General features: G+C 59.2%; 3 protein-coding genes across 6 annotated transcripts in view; all 3 read right to left on the bottom strand.

The window, feature by feature from the left end:
- Positions 1–15965: 15965 nt before the first annotated feature.
- On the bottom strand, positions 15966–18235 carry PPIA (peptidylprolyl isomerase A). Its single transcript, XM_074164117.1, has 5 exons — positions 18124–18235; positions 16975–17005; positions 16780–16868; positions 16413–16585; positions 15966–16282 (listed from the first exon to the last, which is right to left on the bottom strand). Exons 1-5 carry the CDS (start codon positions 18190–18192, stop codon positions 16147–16149), a joined length of 498 nt encoding a protein of 165 aa, XP_074020218.1. The 5' UTR covers positions 18193–18235; the 3' UTR covers positions 15966–16146.
- Positions 18236–18720: 485 nt separating this feature from the next.
- On the bottom strand, positions 18721–25621 carry ZMIZ2 (zinc finger MIZ-type containing 2). Its single transcript, XM_074164055.1, has 19 exons — positions 25328–25621; positions 25064–25136; positions 24882–24996; positions 24552–24754; positions 24273–24465; positions 23938–24192; positions 23685–23858; positions 23538–23603; positions 23298–23460; positions 22609–22753; positions 21939–22149; positions 21760–21865; positions 20575–20732; positions 20429–20496; positions 20245–20313; positions 19900–20144; positions 19652–19818; positions 19354–19539; positions 18721–19235 (listed from the first exon to the last, which is right to left on the bottom strand). Exons 1-19 carry the CDS (start codon positions 25536–25538, stop codon positions 19128–19130), a joined length of 2916 nt encoding a protein of 971 aa, XP_074020156.1. The 5' UTR covers positions 25539–25621; the 3' UTR covers positions 18721–19127.
- A 1090-nt stretch (positions 25622–26711) lies between these two features.
- Positions 26712–27194, bottom strand: part of OGDH (oxoglutarate dehydrogenase) — a 35666-nt gene continuing 35183 nt past the window's right edge. For all 4 annotated transcript variants that reach the window (XM_074164053.1, XM_074164052.1, XM_074164051.1 and 1 more), the window contains 2 exons: positions 27002–27156; positions 26712–26924 (listed from right to left, as the gene is read on the bottom strand). In XM_074164053.1, coding sequence (XP_074020154.1) covers positions 26804–26924; positions 27002–27156 — 276 coding nt within the window. In that variant the 3' untranslated portion in view covers positions 26712–26803. The remainder of the gene's footprint in view (positions 26925–27001; positions 27157–27194) is intronic.

The following is a 27194-nucleotide window of genomic DNA, read 5'->3' as shown; positions in this document are numbered from 1 at the left end:
GAGCCCCCGGGTTCCCTCTTCTGGCAGCCTGTCCCCAGTCCCGGTGCTGCACTGGCAGCGAGCGGCAGACCTGTGGTTGCCCCGTGCAGGGCTTGGTGGCCTCCGTCTCCCAGCCCTGCCCCATGCGGGTGGGCTTGGTGGCTGCCATGCTCAGTCCCACCACCCTCGGGTACTGTCCCTCCCTGGCATCAGCCCTGCTGGGGGCCAGGAGGGCATGCAGCCGAGCTGACCACGCTGTGCTGCTGGGGCGTGCTGGGGAGCGAGGGTTCTGACAAAGTTCTGTGCCTAGGGCTTGGTGCGCGGTGCCTGAGGGGCCAAAATGAGAAGAAGCTGCGCGATATCCATGACGGTGAGCAGGGGCAGTGCTGGGCTGGCTGGGGCTGGCAGGGCAGAGGGCAGAGCCTGGGCAGGGTGCTGCCACCCCCGGCCCCGCTCCAGGGAACTGCTTCAGGGGCCAAGGAATGCATCCAGGGGCATTTGGGGCATTCCTGAGCAGGAGCTTCCAGCTGAAAGGTTGGTCTCACCTGCTCCTCCTGCCCAGAGAAAGAGAGGGATGGGGCTGGCATGGGAGGGTCCCTGCAGACAGCAGAGTTTCACCACTGCTCTGTTTCTTTCTGTCACAGCCCTCGAGCCCTTGGCGACTGACGCTGAACCCTCAGTCCAGTCCCTGGCAGCTCAGACGTTGCTGATCCTGGAAACACCAAAGAAGAAGCCAAGATCAGGATGGTCCCTACGAACACTGGACTGCGGGCTCTGCAGAGACCAGGTCCTCTGGTGAAACTGGCTACACGTGAATAAAGCTGGACCAAGCAGCCCAGTCCCACAGTGTCCTTCACACAGGGAGCAGCCTGAGCGTGCCGAGCAGACAGCATTGTTCCTGGCCTCTACTGCTGCCTGCAGGACAGCTGTTGAGGCATGTGAATTGTTTAGCATATATAAGTAAGTTTTAAGTTGAATAAATTACTTAGGATCATAATTTGGTGTGATTTGTGCTGCTTGCTTAGCTCTGCTTAGCGTGAGCAGCTACATTTGCTGGAACCTTTAGGCTGTGAGAAGTCTCTTCTTCCCAGCATCCCTCCTGTGATGGTCAGGAACTGGATTCTGGATCTGGATTCAGGAACACAGGGATCGGGATCAAAGGGAGATGAACAGACAGTCCTTCTTGGACATCAGCCGTTAAAGAAGGAGAGCTGACCCTTTAGTCCCTCAGCATTTATACTGAGCGTGATACAGAATGGCTGTGGGGGCCAGGCACACGTCATACCAAAAAAAATATGGTTTACATTAAGCTGGAGTGAATCTTACACATTTAGCTTTTCTGAGGGGGAGAGGCAGGGTTCTGGAGTGTGCCAAAAGGAAACGGGCCTCCCTTTCCGTTGCCAGGGTGTCTGATACGGAAGGACACACTGGAGGGCAACCAGCAAGTCCCGAAGGGACATAAGGGCAAACAGGGACCTTGAGGCACTTGAATTGGGGCTTGCAAGAACAGGTGCAAGGCAGCAGACTTTTACCCACACAAACAATGCTCATGCACAAATACTGTCGTCTTCATTTGAAAGTGTTCAAAGGACTGTGCTTTTTTAAAACGTCATATGGGAATTTCTGTCACTCGGTGAAAGAACTAGTGGTAGTTTCCTTTCCTCTGAATGAAGAATACCAATGCCTGAAGTGACGTAAAGGGGTGTGCTTTAGTTCTGCTTGTGCTAACTTGTGCAACTCCAAGGCTTCGACACATGCATGTGCTCAGCAATTCATCAAGAGCAGAAAAAGGGCTTAAGATTTGAGACAAACAGTCAGAGAGTTAGGATAAAGCCAAGAGTGGGGCTGGAGCTGTTGGCCTGCCAGTGCTGGGGAGCCCTGGGGACAGAAGCAAAGGACAGTGGCCAGCCCCCATGGGAAGAGTGACGAGGGCTCTGTCCCTCCTTCTGGCCACAGGAGGATGCCCTGGAGAGGCGCCTTTCCTCTCTCTGCCTGGGGAAGACGAGGCCAGAGGAAGGCCCTGGGTGCCGTTCCTCTTCTCTCCTCCTGCCCTGCCTGCTCCTGCCTCGCTGCGCTGGGAACTGGGGTGACAAGGAAAGACAGACTCGTGTAGTTACGGCACTTCTGGAGGTGTCCTGGGTTTGCCTTCCTCCTCCCTTCTGTAACATTTCCTGGGCTAGTCACCACATATGGGAATAGGAATGCAAATCAGGCCATGAACTAAGTTTCAAACTAAGGGTTTCCTTCTTAAAATAAAATACGCTTCCATTTTCTAGCGGGAAACAGCCTGAAAGATAGAAGCTGAAGCCGCCCGGTTAGTACAGCGTTTAAATTTTCTCAACTGTGTTCTAGCCAAACGCCTAGTCTTAAACTACTAAAGCAAGGTGAACCACTGGGTATTTTTCACCCCTGCACAATTCTGTGTTGCTATGACTTTCCCAGCCATAGTCAGAGACTCTGGGCCTGTCCTGTAGTGAAGTCAAAGCAGGTGTTGAGAACAAAAAAGAGCGCTTTTCCAAGACGCTTACAAGACAGAAGGCACCAGCTGGTTGCAGACAGGTGAGAATATAAAGAAATGGACAGCGTCGCTCAGAATGAGAACTGGGGGGTGTGGGTACAGCTGTAGCATGACAGTTTCCACGGCCTTGAGCAGCACAGCAGGGCCAGCTGTCAGGGGTCCGTGAGCAGCTCCTCCCGGAGCACAGAAGTCTACTTTCTCCCACACATACTGCTGAACCTGAACTAGCCCAGAGGTCTTACCTCAGACTTCTTAGCTCTGCTCCTCTAAAGGCCCAAACACGCCTGCCCAAAGAGCGGAGCCAGCCCCAAGGCCGCAGTCACGGGAAGGCTCAGCGGAGCGCCCACCCCAGAGACACCCAGGGGCAGGAGGAGCCCCCTGGCCAGAGGGCCCCCAGAGGCCCTGTGCATGGACCCCACAATCCCCTGGGGAAGGGGCGGGGCCAAGCACAGAAGACATAAAGGCAGCGGGAGCAGCCGCAGCTGCTTCTGTCAGTTGCCTCAGGTTTGGGGCCTGCAAAGCGTCGGACGGAGAAGGCAGCCCTTACTGGAGATAGCAATACCTGCTCTTTTGCTGCAACTGCATCTATTGTGTCAGCAACGTGACCGGGTAGGAAATTAAACCTAATTTTTCTGGGGCATAGATAGGAAGAGAGATGCTGTGCTAAGCTGTTGTCATGGTTTAGCCTCAGAGGGCAACAAAAAAACACATAGCTGCTCTCTTCCCCCCCACTCCCCCCCCAACTCCCCCAAATATGAGGGAAGAATCGAAAGAAAAAGGCAAAACTTGTGAGTTGGGACAAAGGCAGTTTAACAGAACAGCGAAGGGAACAAGAAAACATCCTTCTGCATCACCCACCAAGTGCCCCCAGGTCCTTGAGCAAAAGCAATCCCAGGGATGGGTTTGCCTTTGCCCGAGGCAGGACTAACCCAGAGGGTCTCCCCCAACGTGTTCTTCGTGTGCACTACAGGTGCTTTATCCCCTTCCACTGTACGTAGAAGTTTTGATTGGGCAGGACCAGCTCGACTGATAGATCCCCTGGTGTTAACTAGCCAGGTAGCCTTTGCCACATGTGTGTCCCAGAGTTTTGAAGTCCCACCGCCCAATGCTCTCAGTGCAGTTTTTAACAGTCCGTTGTACCGTTCTCTCTTCCCAGAGGCTGGTGCGTGGTGAGGGATGTGATAGACCCACCCAATGCCGTGCTCTTTGGCCCAGGTGTCAATGAGGCTGTTTTGGAAATGAGTCCCGTTGTCTGACTCAGTTCTCCCTGGGGTGTGGGGTGCAAGCCACAGGACTTGCTTTTCAGGGCTCAGGATGGTGTTCCGGGCGGTGGCATGGGGCACAGGGTATGTTTCCAGCCATCCAGTGGTTGCGCTCACTGTTGTGAGCACATGGTACTTGCCTTGGAGGGTTTGTGGGAGTGTGATATAATCGATCTGCCAGGCCTCCCCATATTTATATTTCAGCCATCGTCCTCCATACCAAAGATGCTTTAACCACTTGACTTGCTTGATTGCAGCACAGGTCTCACATTCGTGGATGACCTGTGCAATAGTGTCCATGGTCAAGCCCACCCCTCGGTCACGAGCCCATCTATATGTGGCATCTTTTCCTTGATGGCCTGAGGAGTCATGGGCCCATTGAGCTATGAATAAATCACCCTTATGTTGCCAGTCCAGATCGACCTGAGCCACTTCAACCTTAGCAGCCCGGTCCACCTGCTGGTTCTTCTGATGTTCCTCAGTGGCCCAGCTCTTGGGTACATGGGCATCTACGTGACGTACTTTCACAACCAGATTCTCTATCTGGGCAGCGATATCTTGCCACAGTGTGGCCTGCCAGATGGTTTTATCTCTGTACTGCCAGTTGCTCTGCTTCCACTGCTGCAACCACCCCCATGCCACCATCCGTGAATTGGTATAGAGATAAAGTACTGGCCATTTTTCTAGCTTGGCAATGTCTACAGCCAACTGGATCCTCTGTCTCCCCAACTCCAAAACCTCGGGGTCGACCGCCCATGGAAGAAAAAGGCAAAACTTGTGGGTTGGGACAAAGGCAGTTTAACAGAACAGCAGAGAGAACAAGAAAGCGGCAACAGTAACATAGAGGAATATACAAACACAATTACCATACCACCACTCACCAACCACACCCCAGGATGTCCCCTGACCCCGTGCCATCTCTGACTTCCTGTCCTCCCCCTTCCGGGCCAGCTCCCGGCTACCCCTGGGATGGAATACCTGTGTCCCTGCTAGATCCTGGGGAGAATTAGCCCTCTCCCCGCCAGAACCGGGGCAACTAGCAACCTGGAGAAATATAACAAAGAATCACTTTTCTATTTACTTGGTGCACACTGGATTAGAAAGAGGGCGTTATCCATCTGGTATTAATTTGTTTGATTTTTTCCAGAACTATCTTTCACTTCTCAAGCGTAAAGATTTTTTAGAGTTGTCAATACCATCACTATGATCCCAGTCTATGGTAGCTTGACTAACACGGATTGCCCTGCAGAGAAACCTGTAGGATATTCTTCAGGCTTCTTATGCATCTGTGGCACTATAGTTGTAGCACTAACACAGAAAGCTTTCATTTTGGGGCAGCCATGTCTGCTCCATCTATTATTTAATTGATAAATGGCATTGGAGAGTCGTAGATGCCATCCAGTCTCATGAGTTTTAGCAAATTGTTTGACATGAGGAGGGTTTGGCATCCCCCAACGTTGCTGCTGCCACTTCTCTGCCCTGTGGTCTGAGAATTTCGGGGACTGGTTGAGGAAAGCAGGGTTGTCAGGGACATTGGGGACAGTCCTCCAGCCCCGCTGCCACTGCTCGGTCCTTGCAGCAGCCACCCTTCGCCATGTGCTCTGAGAGGTCAAGGAGCTTGTGGACAAAGATGGTCAAGCAGGGGTTGTCATAGACATTGGGGATGGTGTCCATGTCAGGTGAGCGTATCATTGATGTTGGTGTCACCTGGCTGCTGAGGAAGGACCTTAGCAAAGGCACTGGCCCCTGCTTGGGCAGGTCCACAGGCTTCTCTGGGACTGCTGGGATGGTCACTGTCACTGAAAAAGCAAACAAAGACAGCACAACCCCGTGGTGATGAAAGCTTTCCTCAGCTTGGGCCACCCACCCACGGGCCCTGCCTCCCCCCCAAAACCTCATCTTTGGGCTTTATCATGGTTCTGCCAGTTGGTGGAGAACGACCAGGCTGGTGGGGACTGGCAGCAGGGATGCTGTCCTCCATGCCCACTACATCTTTCTTAAAGGTCTTCACTGGGCTCTGGGCACTGCTGGGCAGGGTGTGAGGCATGGGGGTAGTTCCTGCACCCCACGCTGAGCCAGGGTGCACCCCACACCTGAGCCAGGGTGAGGGCCAGGGCAGTGACGTTCCCACAAGGCACTTCTGAGGCCACTGGCAACCAGAGAGGGACCCTCCCTGTTGAGGGGAGCGAAAGAGGGTGTCAGGTGAGATCCTGGGGGCAGAGCCGGCATGGAGGGGGGGGACAGGAGCACCAGGAGGAGCAGGAGCAGGTGGGGGGCAGGAGGGTTGTTGGGGACAAACAGACTCTGTCCCCGTGGAGATCAATCCACCAGCACCTGCTTCAGTGAGCCTTGCCAGGGTTTGATTTTTCATAACGCAACTACTTCCCATCTCAATGATTTCCCATCCTGCTGGTGATTTCCTGTCCTCGATCCTGACTTCTCATCCCCACAATGCTTTCCGATCCTCACCATGGTTCCCCATCCCAACAATGATTTCTCAGACTTGTGATGGTTTCCTATCCCAAGGGTCTCCCATGCCCACGATTTCCCATCCCAAGTGTGATTTCCGGGGGTAGGTGAATTTTCTGTCCAAGGGGAAGGGATGGGGCCAGCAGCGGTGGCCCTGCAATGCCGATGTGCATATGCTGTCCCATCCTGTCCCGGTGCTGGGGATTAGGTTGGTTTTGTCCTCCCCCTCTCTGCTCCAAGGGGGCAACTGCTGATCCCAACTGTGGTGGAACCAGTGTCATGCAGCCATGATGGGGAGCTGTCACGAAAATTTGGCAGCTGACCCATGCTGACTGAGGAGAGATACTGGGACACAAAGTACAGCATTACAAGAGGAATTCTTGCATTTGTGGACGAGGTGTCCCATCCCAACTGGGGCACCCCAAGTGCAGTCCTATACATGGTTCTTGCACCTTTCAAACTTTCAGATCCAACATGATTTGGCCAATCGCTACTTAACATATACAAGCTGCTGTTTGGCAAAGCCACTCTAATTCTGTGGCATCATCATCCACCTGCTTCTTTCTTGATCCAGACATCCCTGGAGTCAGTCTTGCTGCGAGTCCTTGTCTCTGCTGCCAGATGAGGGGAGGGTTTCACAGGTGTGCCAGAGGGGCTGGAAGGCTGCGTGATCTGGATAGTCCGGGGGTGTCCTTTCTTCTTCAGGGTGGGGGCTGTCCTCCTCCTTGCAGTGAGCTGGGTCCTTTAGTCATGCTGAGTGAACCATGACTGTGCAGCATCAACTAGTTTGTATCTCTGTCTGTCTGTCTTAAGGAACTGGATCCAATTTCATACTCTCAAGAAATATTGGAGCAATAGTTAGGGAATGAGATTTTCATGAGAGCCCCTGGGGTGTCCCTTTGGGGGAGTTCCCAGGAGGTACTTGTGGGGGTTGCTCGTAGTGGGGTGGCGATGCTGTTCCTGGGGACACAAGTACCAGCCTGTTGCGGGGTGGCTGGGGTGGAGAGGACGGTCCCTGGCCGGGGAGGGGGGCAATGCTGTTTGTTCACCTCCATTTGAGCTGAAGGCCTGTGCTACAGCCTTCACCAAATGAGAACTTCAGTTTCTGGGCATCTGTCACGCTGCAGTGCTCTGCCTCAGTCTCAGCTCTTCAGTGGGAACCCTCAGCTGAACAGTCCCAAAGCAGCGAGGGCCTGAGCACAGTCTGATTTGTCTCATGCAACTTGTGTGTGTACCTTTGCTTGTCACCTGCAGCTTTCTCCTTGAAGGAATGATCTACAGGAAGTTCTGCAGCACAGACTTCCTCCCTCCATCAACCCATCGCAGCATGCCCGCTGTTCAACATTCTTTCCTCTCAGAGCTGTGATCAGAACCTTCATCCAGAGGAGAGCTGTTTGCTTCATGATCTCATGAAGAAAATCCAGGAGCAGAAGGAAGAACTGTGCCTAATTGTCAACCTGACATCCAGAACTCGCTACTACGGGCCAGAGGTCAGTCTTGGTCTTGCTGTTGGGGAAGTGAAGCTTTGTGACGTTCATGTGCCCCTTCCTGGGAAGCGTTGGTGGGGCCGTGCCAGTGGTCCGTCATGGGGGAGCAGGCAGGCGTCCTTCCCTGTGGGGTGTGCCCATGCAAGGGGAGCCATCCTCTGCGCCCCAGCTCTGCCAGGCTCTGGGAGCGCCCCAAACAGATGCTCAGACGCTGAAGGAATCATAGAATCACCTGTGTTGGAAGGGACCTTTCAGATCATCTAGTCCAACCATCAACACAATACTGACAAAAAACATCACTAAACCATATCTCTAAGCATCACATCTGCCCATCTTTTAAATACCTCCAAGGATGGTGCCTCAACCACTGCCCTGGGCAGCCTGTTCCAAGGCTTGACAACCCTTTCAGTGTAAAAATTTTTCCTAATATCCAATCTGAACCTCCCTTGGTGCAACTTGAGGCCATTTCCTCTTGTCCCATCGGCTGTTCCTTGGGAGAAGAGACTGACCCCCCCTGGCTACACCCTCCTTTCAGGGAGTTGTAGAGAGTGAGAAGGTCTCCTTTCAGCCTCCTTTTCTCCAGGCTGAACACCCCCAGCTCCCTCAGCCGCCCCTCACAAGATTTGTGCTCCAGATCCCTCACCAGCTCTGTTGCCCTTCTCTGGACACGCTCCAGCACCTCAATGTCTTTTTTGTGGTAAGGGGCCCAAAACTGGACCCAGCCCTGAAGGTGGGGCCTCACCAGTGCCTAGTACAGAGGGACGATCACCTCCCAAGTCCTACTCACCACGCTGTTCCTGATACAGGCCAGGATGCTGTTGGCCTTGTTGGCCACCTGGCCACTCTGCTGGCTCATGTTCAGCCAACAGTCAACCAACACCCTCAGGTCCTTTTCAACCGGGCAGCTCCAGCCACTCTTCCGTCAGCCTGGAAGGTTCATGGGATTGTTGTGACCCAAGTGCAGGATCTGGCACTTGGCCTTGTTGAACCTCATCCCATTGGCCTCAGCCCATCAATCCGGCTTGTCCAGATCCTTCTGCAACACCTCAAGGAGATCGCCCTCAAGGAGATCAACACTCCCACCCAACTTGGTGTCATCTGCAAACTTACTGAGGGTGCACTTGATCCCCTCGTCCAGATCATTGATGAAGACGTTAAAGAGAACTGGCACCAATACCGAGCCCTGGGGGACCCCACTCATGACCGGCCGCCAACTGGATTTAACTCCATTCACCACCACCCTCTGGGCCTGGCCTCCAGCCAGTTTTTAAGCAATTGGAGAGTACTCCCATCCAAGCCATGAGCAGCCAGTTTCTCCAGGAGGATACTGTGGGAGACTGTATCAAAGGCCTTACTGAAGTCCAGGTAAACAACATCCACAGCCTTTCCACCAAGCGGGTCACTTTGTCATAGAAGAAGATCAGGTTTGTCAAGCAGGACCTCCCCATCATGAACATGTGCTGGCTGGGCCTGATTGCCTGGGTGTCCTTCATGCGCTGCATAATGACACTCAGGATGGTCTGTTCCATGACTTTCCCAGGCACCGAGGTCATACTGACAGGCCTGTAGTTGCCCAGATCATCCTTCCGACCCTTTGGAAGGGGAAGGAGAGGTGGGGGTGTGGCTCTGTACATTCAGGAGTGTTTTGACTGTATAGAGCTAGATTCCAGTGACAACGAAGTTGAGTGTTTATGGGTAAGGATGAAGGGGAAGGCTAACAAGGGGGATTTTGTGCTGGGAGCAGAGAGCAGGCAGTCTAGGAGGTTCCTTGAGTGTATGGAAGATAACTTCCTGACACAACTGGTAGGAGAGCCTACCAGGGGAGGCGCCTCGCTAGACCTACTTTTCACAAACAAAGAAGGACTAGTGGGAGATGTGGAGGTCGGAGGCCGTCTTGGTCTTAGTGATCATGAAATGGTCAAGTTTTCAATTCTTAGTGAGGTAAGGAAGGGGGTTAGCAAAACCTCCACCTTGGACTTCCAGAGGGCGGACTTTAGCCTGTTCAGAACCCTGGTTGGGAGGGTCCCTTGGGAGATAATCCTGCGGGGCAAAGGGGTCCAGGAAGGCTGGACGCTCTTCAGGAAGAAAATCCTAAAGGCCCAGGAGCAGGCTGTCCCCATGAGGCGCAAAATTAAAGGGAGGGGAAAATGGCCGGCCTGGTTGAACAAAGAGCTTTTGATGGGACTTAGGGGAAAAAAGGAAGGTTTACTACCTTTGGAAGAAGGGACAAGCAACTCAGGGAGAGTACAGAAATCTTGTTAGGTTATACAGAGAAAAAATTAGGAAGGCAAAAGCCCAGCTGGAACTCAACCTGGCCATTAATATAAGGGACAACAAAAAAAGTTTTTATAAATACGTCAACAAAAAGAGAGTCAGAGAGAATCTCCATCCCTTCCTGGATGAGGGGGGAAACATTGCGACCAAGGACGAGGAGGAGGCTGAGATACTTAATGCCTTCTTTGCCTCTGTCTTCAATAGTCGGACCAGCTACCCCCAGGGTGTTCAGCCTCCTGGGCTGGAAGATAAGGATGGAGAGCAGAACAACCCCCCAGTAATCCAGGAGGAAGTAGTTAATGATTTGCTTATGCACCTGGACACGCATAAGTCCATGGGGCCGGATGGGATTCACCCAAGGGTACTCAGGGAGCTGGCGGGAGAGCTCACCAAGCCTCTCTCCATTATCTATCAACAATCCTGGTCAACAGGAGAGGTACCAGATGACTAGAGGGTGGCCAGTGTGACGCCCATCTACAAGAACGGCCGGAAGGAGGATCCGGGAAACTATAGGCCTGTCAGTCTGACCTCGGTACCGGGAAAGATCATGGAGAGGATCATCTTGAGTGAGCTCTCACAGCAAGTGCAGGGCAGCCGAGGGATCAGGGCCAGCCAGCATGGCTTTATGAAAGGGAGGTCCTGCTTAACCAACTTGATCTCTTTCTATGACCATGTGACCCGCCTTCTCGATGCGGGGAAGGCTGTGGACGTTGTCTACCCGGACTTTGGTAAGGCCTTTGACATCATCCCCCACAGCGTTCTCCTGGAGAAGCTGGCGAATCATGGCATAGACAAGTGTACTCTTCACTGGGTAAAAAACTGGCTGGATGGCCGTGCCCAGAGAGTTGTAATTAATGGGGTGAAATCCAGTTGGCGGCCGGTCACCAGTGGTGTCCCTCAGGGCTCAGTTCTGGGGCCGGTCTTGTTTAATATCTTTATTGATGATCTGGATAAGGGGATTGAGTGCACCCTCAGCAAGTTTGCAGATGACACCAAACCAGGTGGGAGCGTTGATCTGCTTGAGGGTCGGCAGGCTCTACAGAGGGACCTGGACAGGTTGGATCAATGGGCCAAGGCCAATGAGATGAGGTTTAATAAGGCCAAGTGCCGGGTCCTGCATTTCGGTCACAACAACCCCAGGCAACGCTACAGGCTGGGGGAAGAGTGGCTGGAAAGCTGTCCAGCAGAAAAGGACCTGGGGGTGTTGGTGGACAGCCGGCTTAACATGAGCCAGCAGTGTGCCCAGGTGGCCAAGAAGGCCAACGGCATCCTGGCCTGTATCAGGAACAGCGTGGCCAGCAGGAGCAGGGCAGTGATGGTGCCTCTGTACTCAGCCCTGGTGAGGCCTCACCTCGAGGGCTGTGTTCAGTTCTGGGCCCCTCACTACAGGAAGGACATTGAGCTACTGGAGCGTGTCCAGAGGAGAGCCACCAAGCTGGTGAGGGGTCTGGAGAACAAGTCATATGAGGAGAGGCTGAGGGAAGTGGGCATGTTTAGTTTGGAGAAGAGGAGGCTGAGGGAGGACCTCATTGCCCTCTACAACTACCTGAAAGGAGGGTGTAGAGAGGTGGGTGTTGGCCTCTTCTCCCAAGTGAATAATGACAGGACCAGAGGAAATGGTCTGAAGTTGCGGCAGGGGAGGTTTAGATTAGATATTAGGAAGAATTACTTTACTGAGAGAGTGGTCAGGCACTGGAACAGCCTGCCCAGGGAGGTGGTGGAGTCGCCATCCATGGAGGTATTTAAGAAACATGTAGACATGGCACTTCAGGGCATGCTCTAGTGCCCGAGATTGTTGTTTTGCGTCTGTTTGTGGGTGGGTGTGGTGTGTGGTTGTGGGTGTTTGTTTTGGTTTGGTTTTGGTGTTTGCTGTTGTGGGGGTTTTGGGGTGGTTCTTTTGTTTGGTTGGTTTTTGGTTTTTTTGTTGTTTTTTTTTTGTTGGTTGGACTCGATGATCTCAAAGGTCCCTTCCAACCAAGAAGATTCTGTGATTCTGTGATTCTTGTGGATGGGCGTCACATTTGCTAGACGCCAGTCAGCTGGGACCTCCCCAGTTTGCCAGGACTGCTGGTAAATGATGGAAAGTGGCTCTGTGAGCACCTCTGCCAGCTCCCTCAGTACCTTCGGGTGGATCCCATCCGACCCCATAGACTTGTGTATGTCCAGGTGTTGGAACTGGTCCCTCACCACCTCCCTTTGGATTATGGGGGCTCCATTCTGCTCCCCGTCCCTGTCTGCTCACTCAGGGGTCTGGGTACTCAGGGAACAACCAACTCTACTACTAAAGACTGAGGAAAAAAGGAAGGCATTAAGTACCTCAGCCTTCTCTTCATCCTTTGTCACCATATTACTGCCTTCATCTGTTAGAGGATGGAGATTCTCCTCAGTCCTCCTTTTGTTACTTCTATATTTATAGAAACTCTTTTTATTGTTGTTAACATCCAAAGCTAGGTTAAGTTCTAGTTGAGCTTTGGCTCTTCTAATTTTCTCCCTACATAGCCTTACAACATCTCTGTATCCTTCCTGAGTGGCTTGCGTCTTTTTCCAAAGGCCATAAACTCTCCTTTTTTCCCTAAGTTGTGACCATACCTCTTTGTTCAGCCAGGCCAGTCTTTTCCCCCAATGGCTTGTTTTTCGGCACCTGGGGACAGCCTGCTCCTGTGCCTTCAAAACTTCCTTCTTGAAAAACATCCAGCCTTCCTGGACACCTCTGCCCTTCAGGGCTACCTCCCAAGGGACTCTCTTGAGCAGGCTCCTGAAAAGACCAAAGTTTGCCCTCTGGAAGTCCGTGGTGGCAGTCCTGCTGGCTCCCCTCCTTGCTTCCCTGAGAACGGAAAACTCTATCATTTCATGGTCACTGTGCCCAAGATGGCCTCCAACCGTCACATCTCCCACAAGCCCTTCTCTATTTAAACCAGCAGATCCAGCAGGGCTCCTTCCCTAGTCAGCTCCCTCCCCAGCTGTGTCAGGAAGTTCTCCCCAACACACTCCAGGAACCTCCTGTAGTGTGTGCCCAGTTGGTATGTGGCAGGTTGAAGTCTCCCGCAAGGACAAGGGCTAGTGATCTTGAGATTTCTCCCAGCTGCTTGTAGAATGCTTCATCTTCCTCTACATCCCAGTTAGGTGGTCTGTAACAGTCTCCCACCATGGTATCAGCCTTTTTGGCCCTCCCCCTGATTCTTACCGATAAAGATTCAACCCTGTTGTCCCCATCATTAAGTACTTGACATTCATAAAACTCCCTGACATTCAGAGCCACTCCACCTCCTCTCCTTCCTTGCCTGTCACGGAATCACGGAATTGTCAGAGTTGGAAGAGACCTCCAGAGATCATCTAGTCCAGCTCCCCTGCTAAAGCAGGATTTCCTATAGCACATCACTCAGGACTGCATCAAGGCAGGTCTTGAAAATCTCCAGAGTAGGGGACTCCACGACCTCCCTGGGCAGCCTGTTCCAGGGCTCTGTCACCCTCACCGGAAAGAAGTTTTTCCTCAGATTTGAATGGAACTTCCCATGTTCCAGCTTGTGCCCGTTGACCCTCGTCCTATCGCTGGGAACCACTGAAAAGAGTCCAGCTCCATCATCCTTCAACCCACCTTTTAGGTAATTGTAAGCATAGACAAGGTCTCCCCTCAGCCTTCTCTTCTCCAGGCTAAAGAGCCCCAGCTCTTTGAGCCTTTCCTCATAAGGGAGATGCTCCAATCCCTTAATCATCTTTGTTGCCCTACGTTGGACTCTCTCCAGTAGTCCCCTGTCTCTCTTGAACTGGGGAGCCCAGAATTGGACGCAGTATTCCAGTTGTGGCCTCACCAGTGCAGAGTAGAGGGGGAGAATGACCTCCCTCGACCTACTGGCCACACTCTTCCCTATGCAGCCCAGGATCCCGTTGGCCCTCTTGGCAACAAGGGCACATTGCTGGCTCATGGAAAGTTTGCTATCCACCAGGACTCCCAGATCCCTCTCCTCAGTAGTGCTTTCCAGAAGATCCACCCCTAACCTCTATTGGTGCCTGGGGTTCTTCCTCCCCAGGTGCAGGACCCTACACTTGCCCCCGCAATTTGGGGGAAACAACACAGCCGTGCTGTGCAGACCTCCACACCCCCAGCCCTGCCTGGGGGAGAGAAACGCTGTTCCTCTGCCTGGCTGAAAGAGTTGCCAGTACCTGGCAATCCAGGGCAACAGCGCTGGCTGGCCAGGCCTGCTGTTCTGCTCGCTCGGCCCTTGATTGCTTCTCCTTCTCTTCCAGCAAGACTGCCTGGAGATTTTATTCCTCTTGCTGCATGCATAGGAAGCGTACCTCCTGCAAGGAGCACAGACACACATGCAGTGAGGGTTGTTATCAGGAATTGGGGGGTTTCTGTGCCTTGTCCTGAGTCATCCTGAACATACACAAGTCTATGGGACCTCACAAGATGCATCCCAGATTTCTGAGGGAACTGGCTGCTGCAGTTGCCAAGCCACTCTGTGATATTTGAAGTCCCAGCAGTCAGGTGAAGTCCCCAGTGACTGGAAAAAGGGAAAGGAGGACCCTGGGTACTACCAACACATCAGCCTCACCTGTGCCTGGGAAGATCATGGAACAGATCCTCCAAGAAGCAATGCTAAGGCACATGGAAGACAGGGAGTTGATTCAAGCCAGCCAACACAGCTTCACCAAGGGCAAAGTCCTGCCTGACCAACCTATAGCCTTCTACGATGGCAGGCAGACAACATCGGTGGACAACAGAAGAGTTACAGATGGCGTCTACCTGGACTTCTGTGAGGCCTTTCACATGCTTCCCCACAACATCCTTCTCTCTAAATTGGAGAGATGGATTTGATGGGGGGACTGTTCGGTGGATGAGGACCTGGGGCAGACACACCACCACCACCACCCCCCCCCAGTGCTGCCTCTAGTTCTGGAGCTGCCATCAGAAGGACACAGACCTGTTGGAGCAGGTCCAGAGGAGGCCACAGAGATGCTGTGAGAACAGGCTGAGAGAGTTGGGGCAGGGTTCAGCCTGGAGAAGAGAAGGCGCCGGGGAGACCTTTGAGGCCCTTCCAGTCCCTAAAGGGCCTCCAGGAAAGATGGGGACAAACTCTTTAGCAGGGTTTGTTACAATGCAACAAGGGGTAATGGCTTTAAACTAAAAGAGGGGAGATTTAGACTAGATACAAGGAAGAAATTCTTTGCTGTGAGGGTCAGGAGACCTTGGCCCAGGTTGCCCAGAAAGGTGGGAGATGCCCCATCCCTGGAAACATTCCAGGCCAGGTTGGATGGGGCTCTGAGCAACCTGATGGAGCGTTAAGATGCTCCTGCTCATGACCGGGGGTTGGACTAGGTGGACTTTTAACCCTTCCAACACAAAACATTTGGTGATTCCATGAAGAGCCCCAGTATAAACCCACCCCAGGCTCCCACACCACAGGTGCCAAAGCCACTGCCAGCCCCCAGCAGCTTTCACAGCCCCACCAGCACCAGGGCCCCACACCCACCCAGATCACTCACCCACACCAGAGCCCAGCTCCAACATGAACCCCCCGCAGCTCAGCTCCAGGAGCACCAAGGGCTGCAGCTCCTGGCACAGGCAGGAGGTACACCCCACAGGGTACCACCAGCCACCCTTGAATTAGAAGCACTGGGATCATCCTAAAGCTCAGCACCCTTGAACTGGGACCACCTCACATCAAACTGGGACTGTGTCAAACTGGGACTCTTCACAGAGCTGAGCTCCCCCAAAAGCAGGACTGCTGCCCCCTCCCAACAGGGACCACTGAAGTTCCCCAAACATGAAGCTCCCCACAAACTGGGTTGCTTAAACTGGGAGCCCTAGGATCCTCCCAGATCAGGACTCTCCCTTAATGGGATCATTGCACCAGTTTACTCTGGACCCTACTGAAGACCTGTTGTGGCCACACTGCAGGGCTCCTCGCCCGTGCCCACCCCCCCCCCTTCCCAGCACCTCCCTTCCTCCCCCCCAGTAAGACAAGAGAGCCACTGTAGTTTAACTCGTTTTATTTAGACTCATACAAGGTAACTGCAGCCCAGCTGGACCGTGCACATGGGGCTGAGACCCCGTAGAAACGCAGCAGTAAGTCAGGAGCAGGGTAGGACAGGGTGAGCTGCAGCAGGGCACAGCGCCCAGGCTGCTGAAGGAATGGTCAGTTAAGACAAGGGTTTACGAGAGCTGCCCGCAGTCGGTAATGGTGATCTTCTTGCTTGTTTTGCCATCTTTGGAGCCACAGCGTTCCATGGCTTCCACCACATTCATCCCCTCCTTGACACGACCAAAGACAACATGCTTGCCATCCAACCTGCAGAAGAAGCACCAGTCAGAGCTGGTACCCGCCATCCCCATGCCGGAGACCTTGACACCAGGCCTGGCTTGTCACCTCCCCACCGGGGACTCCCCCCCAGCTCACCCTCCTGCAGCCCCCAACTCACCACTCGGTCTTGGCAGTGCAGATGAAGAACTGGGAGCCGTTTGTGTTGGGGCCAGCATTGGCCATAGACAGGATGCCAGGGCCTGTGTGCTTCAGGATGAAGTTCTCATCAGGGAACTTCTCCCCATAGATGGATTTGCCACCAGTACCATTGTGGCGTGTGAAGTCACCACCCTGCAAATAAGTGGTGTTTCAGGTCACAGGCACAAAAGACTTTCGAACCAGATGTGGCAGCCCCACAGTGGCTACAAGCAGGAGGCAGATCCACCTTCCCACCCCAAATCTGCCAGCATCCAACTCCAAAACCCACACAAGCTCCAGATCTCCTCACCCGCGCACCTCCCCGCGGCAGCAGGAGCGCCACGCACCTGGCACATGAACCCAGGAATGATTCTGTGGAAGCAGGACCCCTTATAGCCAAATCCCTGCTCACCAGTGCTCAGGGCACGGAAGTTTTCTGCAAAAGAAGAGGAAAATCACTGAAAATTACTCATTTTGTCCAGAGCTAAGGGGAGCATCAGGGTTTGGTGCAGCCACAGTGCAGCCAGTGCTGCTTTACCAACCTGCTGTCTTGGGAACTTTGTCTGCAAACAGCTGCAAAGAGAGGAAAGGCTGTTAGTGGAGTTGGGGTGAAGGCCAGCTGCACCTCCAGCCTGCGGGGATGCCACCCTTTGGCTGCTTAGAGCCCAGGGATCCCCTCTGGGACGTGAATACTGGCCATGCCTGCGGCTGCCTGAGATTCCACACCTCACGCTTTCATCCGGAAACTCTGAACTAACGGACGTGGCATCCAAACGAGTTTAAATATGCCGCATGCCTCACCAGCGGGGCAGATGCGCACTCGTTCCGCTGGCCGGGTTAACATTAAAAACCTCCTTGACGGGAGGCCCCCCCCACCCCGGGCAGGGCGCACGCCGCCGCCCCGCGGCTCCGGGCGGGTTTTGGGCAGCGGCCGCCATCTGCGCTGCCAGGCGGGGCTCTGCGGCAGCCGCAGCGCGGCCATTCCTGGGGCGCAGCGCCCACCGTGCCGGGGATGCCTCACGCCGCGGCTGCCCGCCTCGCGGGGCGATAAATACTTTCCCTTCGCAGCGATAATCCCCGGCCCATCCGCCTGCCGCCGCTCGCGGCCGCGGGAGCCCTCGGAGCATCCCCGGAGGCGGGGAACGCGGCTCGCTCCGATGCACCGGACGGCTCCGGGGGTTGCTGGGGCGGCCCCGATCTGGGAAGGGGGGGGGTGTGGGTGGGGTGGAAATGGGACAAAATGGCGGCGCGGCAGCCGCGGCCCCGCCGCCGGGACGGAGCTTCCCGGAACGCGGGCTGGCGACGGAGCCCGGAGGGGGCCGCAGGTGCGGGGGGGGGGGGGGGGGGGCGGAATGGCCGCGGGCGCGGCACGCCCTGGGCGGGCACACGCCACCGCCTCCCCGGCGAGCCTGGCCGCATCCTGCGCCCCGCGGCGGGGCCTTTGTTCCCTCTCCGCCTCCGCCGGGGCCGGGCGGGCGCGGGGCACCGACATCCCCCGCCACGCCCGGGGGGGCCGCGGCCACGTGGAGGCGGCGCGGGCCCCCGGCCGCGCAGGCGCGACGCCCACCGCCCCTCATTGCTCCGGCGAGGAAATGGCGGCGGGGCCCCCTCCCCCAGCGCCGCCCGCCCGCCGCCCCCCCCCCCCCCCGGCCTGTCCCCCGTCTTTCCCCCCCAGCCCACCCACCCCCCACCTCGAAGGTGACGCGGCCTAGAGGCTCGCCGTTGGCGGCGATGTCGAAGAAAACGACGGGGTTGGCCATGGCGCGAGCGAGGCGACACCTCCGTGCGGCGGGCGCGGCGCAGCAGAAGGAGAACGGTCGCCCGCCGCCGCTTATATAGGGCCGGGGGAGGTCCCGCCTCCACCGCGGCGCCGACCAATGGGCGCTGGCCTTGTGGCGGAGCGGCGGGGCTGACGACTAATCAGAGGCGCCCCATTCGGAAAGGTGGGGGGGAAGGGGAAGAAAAAAGGCGTGGGCGGGGGGCGCGCGCGGGTCCGGCGGCTGGGGCGGGCGGAGCGCGCATGCGCGGTGCCGGCGGGAGGGGGGGCGGGGGGGCCGGACCTCGCTCTCACCCCCCCCCAATACCCCCCGGTACCCCCGGCGCGGGCAGGGCGCCCCCCCCACGCCGGGTGCCGGCCCGCCGTGAGCGATGGCGGCGGACACGCTCCACCGCCCGGCCGGGCCGCGGGATCCCTCCAGCCCTCCCCCCTGCCCCGCCCCTCCGTGGGGAGGGAGGGGCGTGGAGCCGCCGCCACCGCGGGGTGACAAAGGACGGAGGGGGACACGCGTGAGCCCCGCCGAAACGAAATCCTTTAATAGCCAGCGATAAGGAGACAGTACAGGGAGCTCGGCGGCGAGGGGTGGTTGGGGGACCGAGCCCCACAGTTCCCCCGCCCGCCGGGGAAGCAGCGTATGCACGTTTATACAGGGGCGCGGGCCAGCCCCGCAGCGACGCACTTGCCTTTAAATAGGGGGTAGGGGGCTCGGGGGGGCGCAGTAGTGTTTCTACACTATGTACAGCCTTGTGCTTCTGGGGGCGGGGGCGAGCCAGTCCGTCTGTCCGTCCCTTCAAGGGAAGCCCCCTTTGTGGAGGAGGTGTCCCGTCTCTGCAGCGGGCAGGACACGCCGGTGCTGCCCCCCCCACACCCCCAGCCCCATGGAGGGGGGGGGGGGGGGGGGGGGCGGGGCAGGATGGCTCAGTTGTTCTCGAAGAGGGAGAGGAGGTCGTCGTTGCTGCTGGCGGGGAGGTCGGGGGGGCCCAGGTAGGAGAGCAGCTCGTCGGGGTTCGTAAGCTCGGGCAGGAGCTGGGGGGGGGGGGGCAGCGTGTGACCGCAGGCTCCCCCAACACTGCACGGCGGCAGGCGTTCCCAACCGCCGGCGGGACCCTCAGCCGCCCCCCCGCCCAAGCCCCGGGGTACTCACGTCCAGGGCAGGCTCGGCGCCGTCGCCTGGCCCGGCCACGGCGGGGGGGAAGGCGAGGTCGGCGGGGGGGGGCGGGGGAGGCCGCGCCGGTGCGCTCCGGTGGTGCAGCGGCGGCTGGCTGCTCGGGGGGAGGTTGTGCAGCTGCACCGGCGGGTGGGAGGGCTCCATCCGACCCGGCGGGGGCAGCTGAGAGAGATGGGGGGGGGAGAGCGCCATTGAGACTCCCATCCTCCCCCGCGACCTCCCCACGAGGAGATGCGAGGGCCGAGGGGAGCCTCCCACCCGCAGCCCAGCTCACCTGTACGGGGAGAGGGGGCGCGGGGGGCTTCTCGGGGGGCAGGAGGCCGCCGGGGATGTCGGACTGGTAGGAGATGGGGGGGGGTCCCGGCGCGAAGTCGCTCAGCGTTGGCGTGCCGGGGGGAGGGAAGGGCTCGGGAAAGCCCCCGGGTCCCGCAAAGCTGGAACCTGCGGGAGCAAAGAGGGCGAGTGGGTGGGCGGGACACATGGCCAGGGCCCGTTCCTGTCCCTCATGGGTCCCCCCCGTACCCGGGGCACCGTAGTCAGCGGCGGCCCCCGCAGGCGGTGGCGGCAGCGCCGGGAAGGGCACGGAGCCGGGCCCCAGCGCCGCGATCATCTCCATGATGTTGGGCAGCACCATGTGTGTGGGGCTAAGAGTCCGGCACCGCTTCAGTGCCGGCCCCTCCGGCTCCTCCTTGATGTGGACGTCGGGTTTGACCGGGACAGGCTTCCAACTGCAGGTCGGGTCGATGGTGATCTCCTCGTGCTCCGAGCTGGAGGAGGCAGGAGGGCAGGGGTGGGGGGGGGTCAGTCTGGGGGGCATCCGTGCCCGTCGTAGTGCCAGTCACGGAGGGACAGAGTGGGGACACTTACTTCTGGATGTAGATCAGGATGCCCAGCATGTACTGGTCCACCTCCAGCCCCTCCAGCAGGGCTGTCTTACTGCAGGCAGGGAGAGGCAGGGTGAGGGCAGGGAACGCCCCCCCACCCTCCCCATAGGCAGGGAACCCCCCGAAGGCAGAGAAACCGGGGCATGGCCCCATCACCCCCCACTCACTTGCAGACAGGACACCGCCATGTCCCCCTCTCGCAGTTGAGCTGCAGGTAGGACTCCAGGTCAAAGCACTGCGAGGACAGAGAGGCAGCTGAGCTGGTGGCAGGAGGACACGGGGTGGGGGACGCTCCCCCATCCCCCTACCCTACCTGTATGTGCCGGCAGTCGTGGCCTCTGGCCGGGAGCTGAATCCTCCGGAAGGTGATGGGGCACTTGAGGGATACCTTGATGGCTGTCTGCTCCACGCCGTCCTCGCCGTTGGGCCCCGGGGTCCCTGGGATTGTCCCGCTGCTGAAGTTGCGCTTGACTAGGGGTAGAAGGGCAAGGGTCAGAATTGGGAGGCCAGGATGTGGGTGGCACTGGAATGGCACCTGGGCATGGTGCTCCATCACCCCCGTCATGCTGCAGTCCTGGACTGGCATGTGTCCCCCACACCGTGCTAGAGTGCCCGGACCAGTGTGTGCCCCCAACCCTGCTGCAACCCTGGACCAGTGTGTGCCCCACACACACGCTGTGCTGCAGCCCCCAACCCAAGTGTGTGTCCCCATTATGCTGCAGCCCCCGATCAGGGTGTCCATCCCCTCTATGCCAGTGTCCTCAGACCAGCATGTCCCTCCGACATACTGCAGTCCCCAACCACGGTGTTCCCCCTCACCGTGCCAGAGCCCCTGGAGGGAGGGTGTGTCCTCCACCGTGCCAGAGCCCCTGGACCATAGTCTCCCCGCCACACCATGCAAGAGTCCCCAGGCGAGCATGTCATGTCCCCCCTGATGCTGGAGCCCCCAACCCAAGTGTGTGTCCCCATTATGCTGCAGCGCCCAATCAGGGTGTCCCCCCTGCCATGTCAAAGTCCTCAGATCAGGGTGTCATTCCCCACACCATGCCAGAGCCCCTGGACCAGCATGTTGCCATCACCCCCATGCTGGAGCCCCTAACCTGGATGTGTCCACACTACGCTGGGGCCCCCAGAACAGAGTGTGTGTGTCCCCCATGCCAGAGCCCTTAGTTGAGGGTGTCCCCCACACTGTGCTGCAGTTGCTGACCAAGATGTGTTCCCTCCCTCTCCCCCCCATGCCAGAGCTCCTGGACAGGTGTTGTTCTCCCCCTCCCATGCCACAGACCCCTGGACAAGGGTGTCCCCCCACACCATGCCAGAGCCCCCACACCAGTGTCCCTGCCATCGTGCTGCAGCCCCTAACCAAGGTGTCCCCCACCCCCATGCCAGAGACACCCAGATGAGTGTGTTTTCCCCCACCATGCGGGAGCCCCCGGACCAGCGTGTTCCCTCTCCCTCCTGTCCCCTCGTCCCCAGGGGTGCCAGCGGTGGCGCTCACTTTTGGTGATACAATGCTCAGCGGGGAGCAGGCGCTTCTTGATGAGCCCCTGCAGCACTGAGCGCACCGAGGGCCGGTGCACCAGCTGCAGGACGAAGAGGTGGGACTGTGGAGACAGAGGAGACACTGAGCCACGGTCCCGGCCGCCACTGCCCCCTCAGCACCCCCGGGTGACTCACGCAGCAGCAGGCGGTGACAGTGATCTGGATGGTGTTCCTGCCAGGCTGGCAGACATGCTTCAGGTAGAGAGGCTTGTGGGAGGTCTTGTTGTCGCCACGCTCGATGGTGAGCGGCGTGGCATTGACGCTGACCTGGACGGAGGCTGGCCAGTTGGTGTTCATCTGCCGGTCCTCGTGGTGGTAGCACTTGAACTGCAGCTCTAGGTCGGGCCTGGTGGGTCAGGGTGGGGTGTGGCTGGGGTGTGGCAGGGGCTGTGCCCACACATGAGCCACCACACTGGGTACCACCATGCCACGTGCCACACAGCGCTGTGACAAACTGCGCCAGGTGCCACCACACTGCATGGCGCTGTGCCATGCCGAGCCACACCACCAGGTACCACCACTCCATACAGCACCACACCGTGCCAAGCATCACCATGGGTACAGCACCATGCCATGCTGAGGCATCTGAGTACCACCACACCATACAGCACCACACCGTGCCATGCTGGGCACTGCCACACCAAGCTGTGCAGCGGACCGTGACACAATATGGCACCGTGCAGTGACATGCCACACTGTGTGGCACTACCCCGTGCCATGCCAAGCAGCACCGCGTCATGCCACTGTGCCGCTCGCTTGGTGCCACGCAGTGCCGTACTGCACCTCATCTCGCCCAGCCCCCCACCTCATCATGAGGGTCTTGTAGACGGAGTCGCGCAGCTGGAAGACATGGTTGCTGACGGCCAGGTTGTGCTGCAGGCGGAAGGGCTCCAGCACGACGCCGTCCCGCACTGGGAAGGTCAGGCGCAGCTCCTCCCCGGGCGCCGGCCCTGCGGGGACCATGTCAGCCAGGACTGCGCCCCAGCAAGCCCCGCCCCCTGCCTCGGAACCCACCCTGGAGAAGCCCCGCCCCTGCAAAGAGGCCCCTCCCACTCCAGGACACCCCACCCCTAGGCAGGAAGCCCCTCCCACTCAGTCTCCACACCATAAGCCCCACCCACTACTCCCTCAGCCCCGCCTACTCCAGGATACCCCACCCTGTGCAAGCCCCGCCCACCAAAGCGGCATCTCCCGGCTGAAGCCCCTCCCCCTGAGGCCCCCACCTTTTTATAAGCCCCTACTACTCCCTATAGCCCCGCCCCTCCACATGAAGCCCCGCCCACTACCCCAAGCTACCCTCTCATTGGCCAGTAGCATGAGGCCCCTCCCACCCTCACAAAACCCTAGCAGTGGCCACGACCTCTGTGGGGAAGCCCCGCCCTTTTCCTTAGATGCCTCTCTGCAGCACCCTGCCCTTAAAGGGGCAACGGCCACCTGACAGCCAGCAGCAGCCCCCACCCCGCAGCCCCCCCTCCCCAGCCAGGGGGCACCTACCCGAGGGGGACGGGTGCAGGGAGGTGACGCTGGGCTTCATGTCTGGCAGGAAGGGCGACTTGACATCATGACCCGGGGATGCGTAGGGGGCAATGCCGCTGCCCGGCGTCATGGGCGGCGTGGGGTTCCCGGCCAGCGGCGAGCTGGGGTACCCACGGCCTGGCTGCGGAGGCACCGCGCACCCTCAGCGCCCGGCCAGGCCGCATCGCCCCCCACACCCCACCTGCTGCCAGGACTCACCCCGTTGACGGCCGCCTGGCTGTAGGTGCCAAAGCTGGTGCTCTGTCCATTGAACTGGTCAGGCGGCTGCAGGAGGAAGGGGTGACACCAGGCGACAGCAGGCACCCACCCCACCTGCCCCATGCCTGCTGTCCTGCCTTCCAGTACCTTGTAATAGGGTCCAGCGTTGCCCGAGGCAGAGAGGTACTGGCCCATGCCCTGCTGCAGCCTGTGGCTGGCGTAGGAGGGGGATGGAGCGGAGGGCTGGGGGGCACTGGGGGCGTACTGGGCACCAGCCACAGCGTACTGCCCACCCTGGAGGTACTGCTGTGCCGCATATCCCTGCAGGGTCAGGGTCTCGGTGTCAGTGGTGGGGGGATGGTAGCAGCACGCCACGGCCCCCACCAGTGCAGATGCTCACCTCACTGGAGTACACCCGCTTGAGGCCCTGGCGGGGGAGCTGCTGGTTCGGGGGGGGGGCAGGGTAGCTGTGCTGGGGCACCCGCTGCCCACTGTACAGGGGGCCGGCACCGAGCGCCCGCACGGGGCTCATGCTGATGGGGGAGACGCCGGAGGAAGCCATGACACCTGCCATGCCAGCCGGGCTCATGCTGGTGGGGCCGCGGGGTCCAGCGTGGGGCAGGAACTGGCTGCCAAAGGGCTGCCCTGCACCCATCTGTGGCGGGGAGAAACAGGGGTCATGGGGGGGTGGTGGCAGCCGGCGGCACCCCGAGTCCACCGCAGCCAGGCTCTTACCGCGCTGAACTGGCTCAGCTCCTGGCTCTGCTTCTCCTGCAGCGCTGCCACTGTTGCCGTCGCTGTGGCCGTGGCTGTGGCCGCAGCGGCAGCCACGGCAGCAGCAGCGGCTGCCTGGGTGAAGTCGGTAGGAGGCCGGCTGGCATGTGAGGGCAGCCCCATCCCACCAGGGCCACCCGGGCTACCGGTGTAGCTAGAGAACAGAGAGATGGGGAAGGGGCATGCGGTGGCCCTGTGGCAGGTCACGTGGCAAGGTGGTGGGCACAGGGATGGCATTACCTGGCGGTGAAGCCTGTCCCACCGGGATAGGCGCTGCGGCCGTAGATGCCCGGTTGCACGTAAGCCTTCCCAGTCGCCCCCTCGGTGAAGGGCTGCTGTGGCAGGAATGGTGGTGAGCTCATCCCCGAACTGGTGCCAGCCATCCCAGGCAGCAGCGGGGTGCTGGAGCTGCTCCCCCCGGGGCCCATGGGGCTGCCGAAAACCTGGGGGAGTGAGGAGAGGAGGGGTTTAGGCAGGGGGTGGCCATGGCTGGGGCGCCTGGGGAAGGGGGGGGCTGAGGATTCTGGGGGGTCCCTGGGGTGGGGTGGTCTGAGGATGCTGGGGGTGTACCTGGCTCTGGGAGGTGTTGCTGACCCCCCAGACAGTGGTTACCACGGAGAGGGATCCCGCCGGCTGATTGGTGCTCGGTTGCCAAGGAACGGCCTCGTATGCAAATGAACCATCACTAGGAAGAAAAACAAATTAATTAAGATGAAAGGGGGGTGAAAGGGGGGTAAAAAGGGGGTGCTCACCCGTGGGGGGTGGACGGTTTCATGGGGTTCATGGAGTTCATCGGCGGTGGGACAGCGTCACCCTCAACCAGGCCTGCGGGGATGAAGCGGGAGGGATGAGGGGGACAGGAATCTCCGCCCCCCCGCCGTGCCCGGGGGCGGCGGGGCGGTTGCCAAGGCAACCGCCCCGCCGCCCCCGGGCACGTCAAGGTGAGGGGGGCCGGGTGGGGTGGAGGGTGGGAGCCATTTTGCTGCCCGTCCCCTGCGCGTCCCCCCCGCACTCACCGTGGCGATCGGCCCCAAAATGGCCCTGGCGGCGCCGGGCGCGCGCGGCTGCGCGGAAGCTGCGCGGGATTTTCAGCGCGCGCGGCCGCGGGAGGAGGGGGCGGGGCGGAGCCGAGGGGGGCGTGGCCCGGCCTGAGCCCGCCCCGCCCCGCGCGCACAATGGGGGCCGCGGGCTCGCGGGGACACAGCGCCCCGCCCCGCCCCGCCGCATCAGGCGCGGGCAGTCGAGCGCCGAGCGCCTCGGGGCTGCGGGGCGCGCGTGACAGCCCGCGCGTGACGCGAGGCGGGGCGGCACGCGCGTATGTGACAACGTGTGCGGGGTGTGACATGCCTGTGTGACCCTGTGTGGGGCAGTGGGGTGTGACATGCGTGTGTGGCAGCGTGACACACGTGTGACTGGGGGGAGGGACGATGGGGTGTGGCACATGTGTGGCAGCGTGACATTAGTGTGTGACTGTGTGGGGCAACACATGTGTGTGACAAAGTGACGTACGTGGGGCAGTGGGGCATGGCACACGCGTGCCAACACAACGTGCACGTGTGATGTGTGGGGTGACGGGGCGTGACACGTGTGTGACCGTGGGCTGCCTGCGAGTGCACGCCTCTGTGCGCACGGAGGGATGCGCCCTCTGCGTGGGCAGGGTGACTGTGTGACAGTGACACCGTGTGTGACAGTACTCTCACGCGTGTGCAAGCACCCGTGGGAGGGTTGTGTGCAGCACCCCCTCCCGCCCCCAGGTGGCGCCGGGGGGACGTGGTGTTCGCTGGGGACGCCCTGCCAGCCTCACCGGGGTCACCCCCACCCAGGACGCCCCTGTGGGAACACGGTGGCCCAAGGCTGGGTTTGGGCAGAGAGGATGGGGCTCCCCAGGGATGGGCACAACCCCACGGGTGCCCTGGAAGTTGGAAGGACGGGGAGCGCCCCAGACTCGCCTGAGCCCTTCCTGAGAGCCAGCAGCTGCAGGGCACCGTGACAAGGAATGAGGAGGCAACTGGCTCTGTGGCCCTGGACACCCCCAGAGCAGAGCTGCGGTGACTGGACCCTCTTTGGGGGATGGTGGGGGGCTGAGGGTGGCACCCGCTGACGGCCCCTCTTTGGGGGATGGTGGGGGGCTGAGGGTGGCACCCGCTGACGGCCCCTCTTTGGGGGATGGTGGGGGCTGAGGGTGGCACCCGCTGACGGCCCCTCTTTGGGGGATGGTGGGGGCTGAGGGTGGCACCCGCTGACGGCCCCTCTTTGGGGGATGGTGGGGGCTGAGGGTGGCACCCGCTGACGGCCCCTCTTTGGGGGATGGTGGGGGCTGAGGGTGGCACCCGCTGATGGCCCCTCTTTCAGCCCTGGGCAGCTGCACCGCGCGAGGCAGACAAGGACTCCAGGCACCAGCATGGGGCTTGACAAGGTCTATAGTTAAGGAGGGGGGAGGCGAGCGGGGACAGATGGATGGGTGGGCACATGCTGCTGCCGCCGCCTGGCGCTCAGGCCAGGTCCTTGAAGGCGTCGAGGTTGAAGGCCGTGTCGAGGAGCCGCTGCAGCTCCGTCAGATGGGTTTTCTTGTTGCCGGTGGCAGGGGCAGCTGCCGGCTCCCGTCCTGCATACCTGCAGGGAGAAGAGAGGGATGAGGGGGGTTTGACCCCCTGATCCCCCCAGCACCACAGCGACCCCTCAGTCCCTACCAGACAGGCTTGGCACGGTTGATGGTGGTGCGGAGCCGGGGTTTGACATAGTCGTAGTAGCCCTGGTTCTTGTGCTCCTCCTGGCACCACACCAGCTCGGCCGCTGGGTACTTCTCAGCTTCCCGCTGGAGGAGGTCGAAGGGGAAGGGGGAGAGCTGCAGGGCAGACACGGCGGTGTCACAGGGGCCACGGC

Source organism: Numenius arquata, chromosome 26, assembly GCF_964106895.1.
Source record: "Numenius arquata chromosome 26, bNumArq3.hap1.1, whole genome shotgun sequence".
Taxonomy (NCBI): domain Eukaryota; kingdom Metazoa; phylum Chordata; class Aves; order Charadriiformes; family Scolopacidae; genus Numenius; species Numenius arquata.
This window is presented reverse-complemented; position numbering and strand designations above follow the sequence as displayed.

Bases quoted from the DNA above. Each gene is read 5' to 3' on its own strand.
- PPIA (XM_074164117.1), bottom strand. From the start codon at position 18,192: ATGGCCAACCCCGTCGTTTTCTTCGACATCGCCGCCAACGGCGAGCCT. The intron at 17,006-18,123 runs GTGGGGGGTGGG...CTCTCTTTGCAG, and splicing joins TAGGCCGCGTCACCTTCGAG to CTGTTTGCAGACAAAGTTCC. The intron at 16,586-16,779 runs GTGCGTGGCGCT...ACTTATTTGCAG, and splicing joins TTCCTGGGTTCATGTGCCAG to GGTGGTGACTTCACACGCCA.
- ZMIZ2 (XM_074164055.1), bottom strand. From the start codon at position 25,538: ATGCGGCGGGGCGGGGCGGGGCGCTGTGTCCCCGCGAGCCCGCGGCCC. The intron at 22,754-23,297 runs GTAGGTGCCCCC...TGGTCCCCGCAG, and splicing joins CCTGCACCCGTCCCCCTCGG to GGCCGGCGCCCGGGGAGGAG. The intron at 22,150-22,608 runs GTGGGGGGCTGG...CTGACCCACCAG, and splicing joins TACAAGACCCTCATGATGAG to GCCCGACCTAGAGCTGCAGT.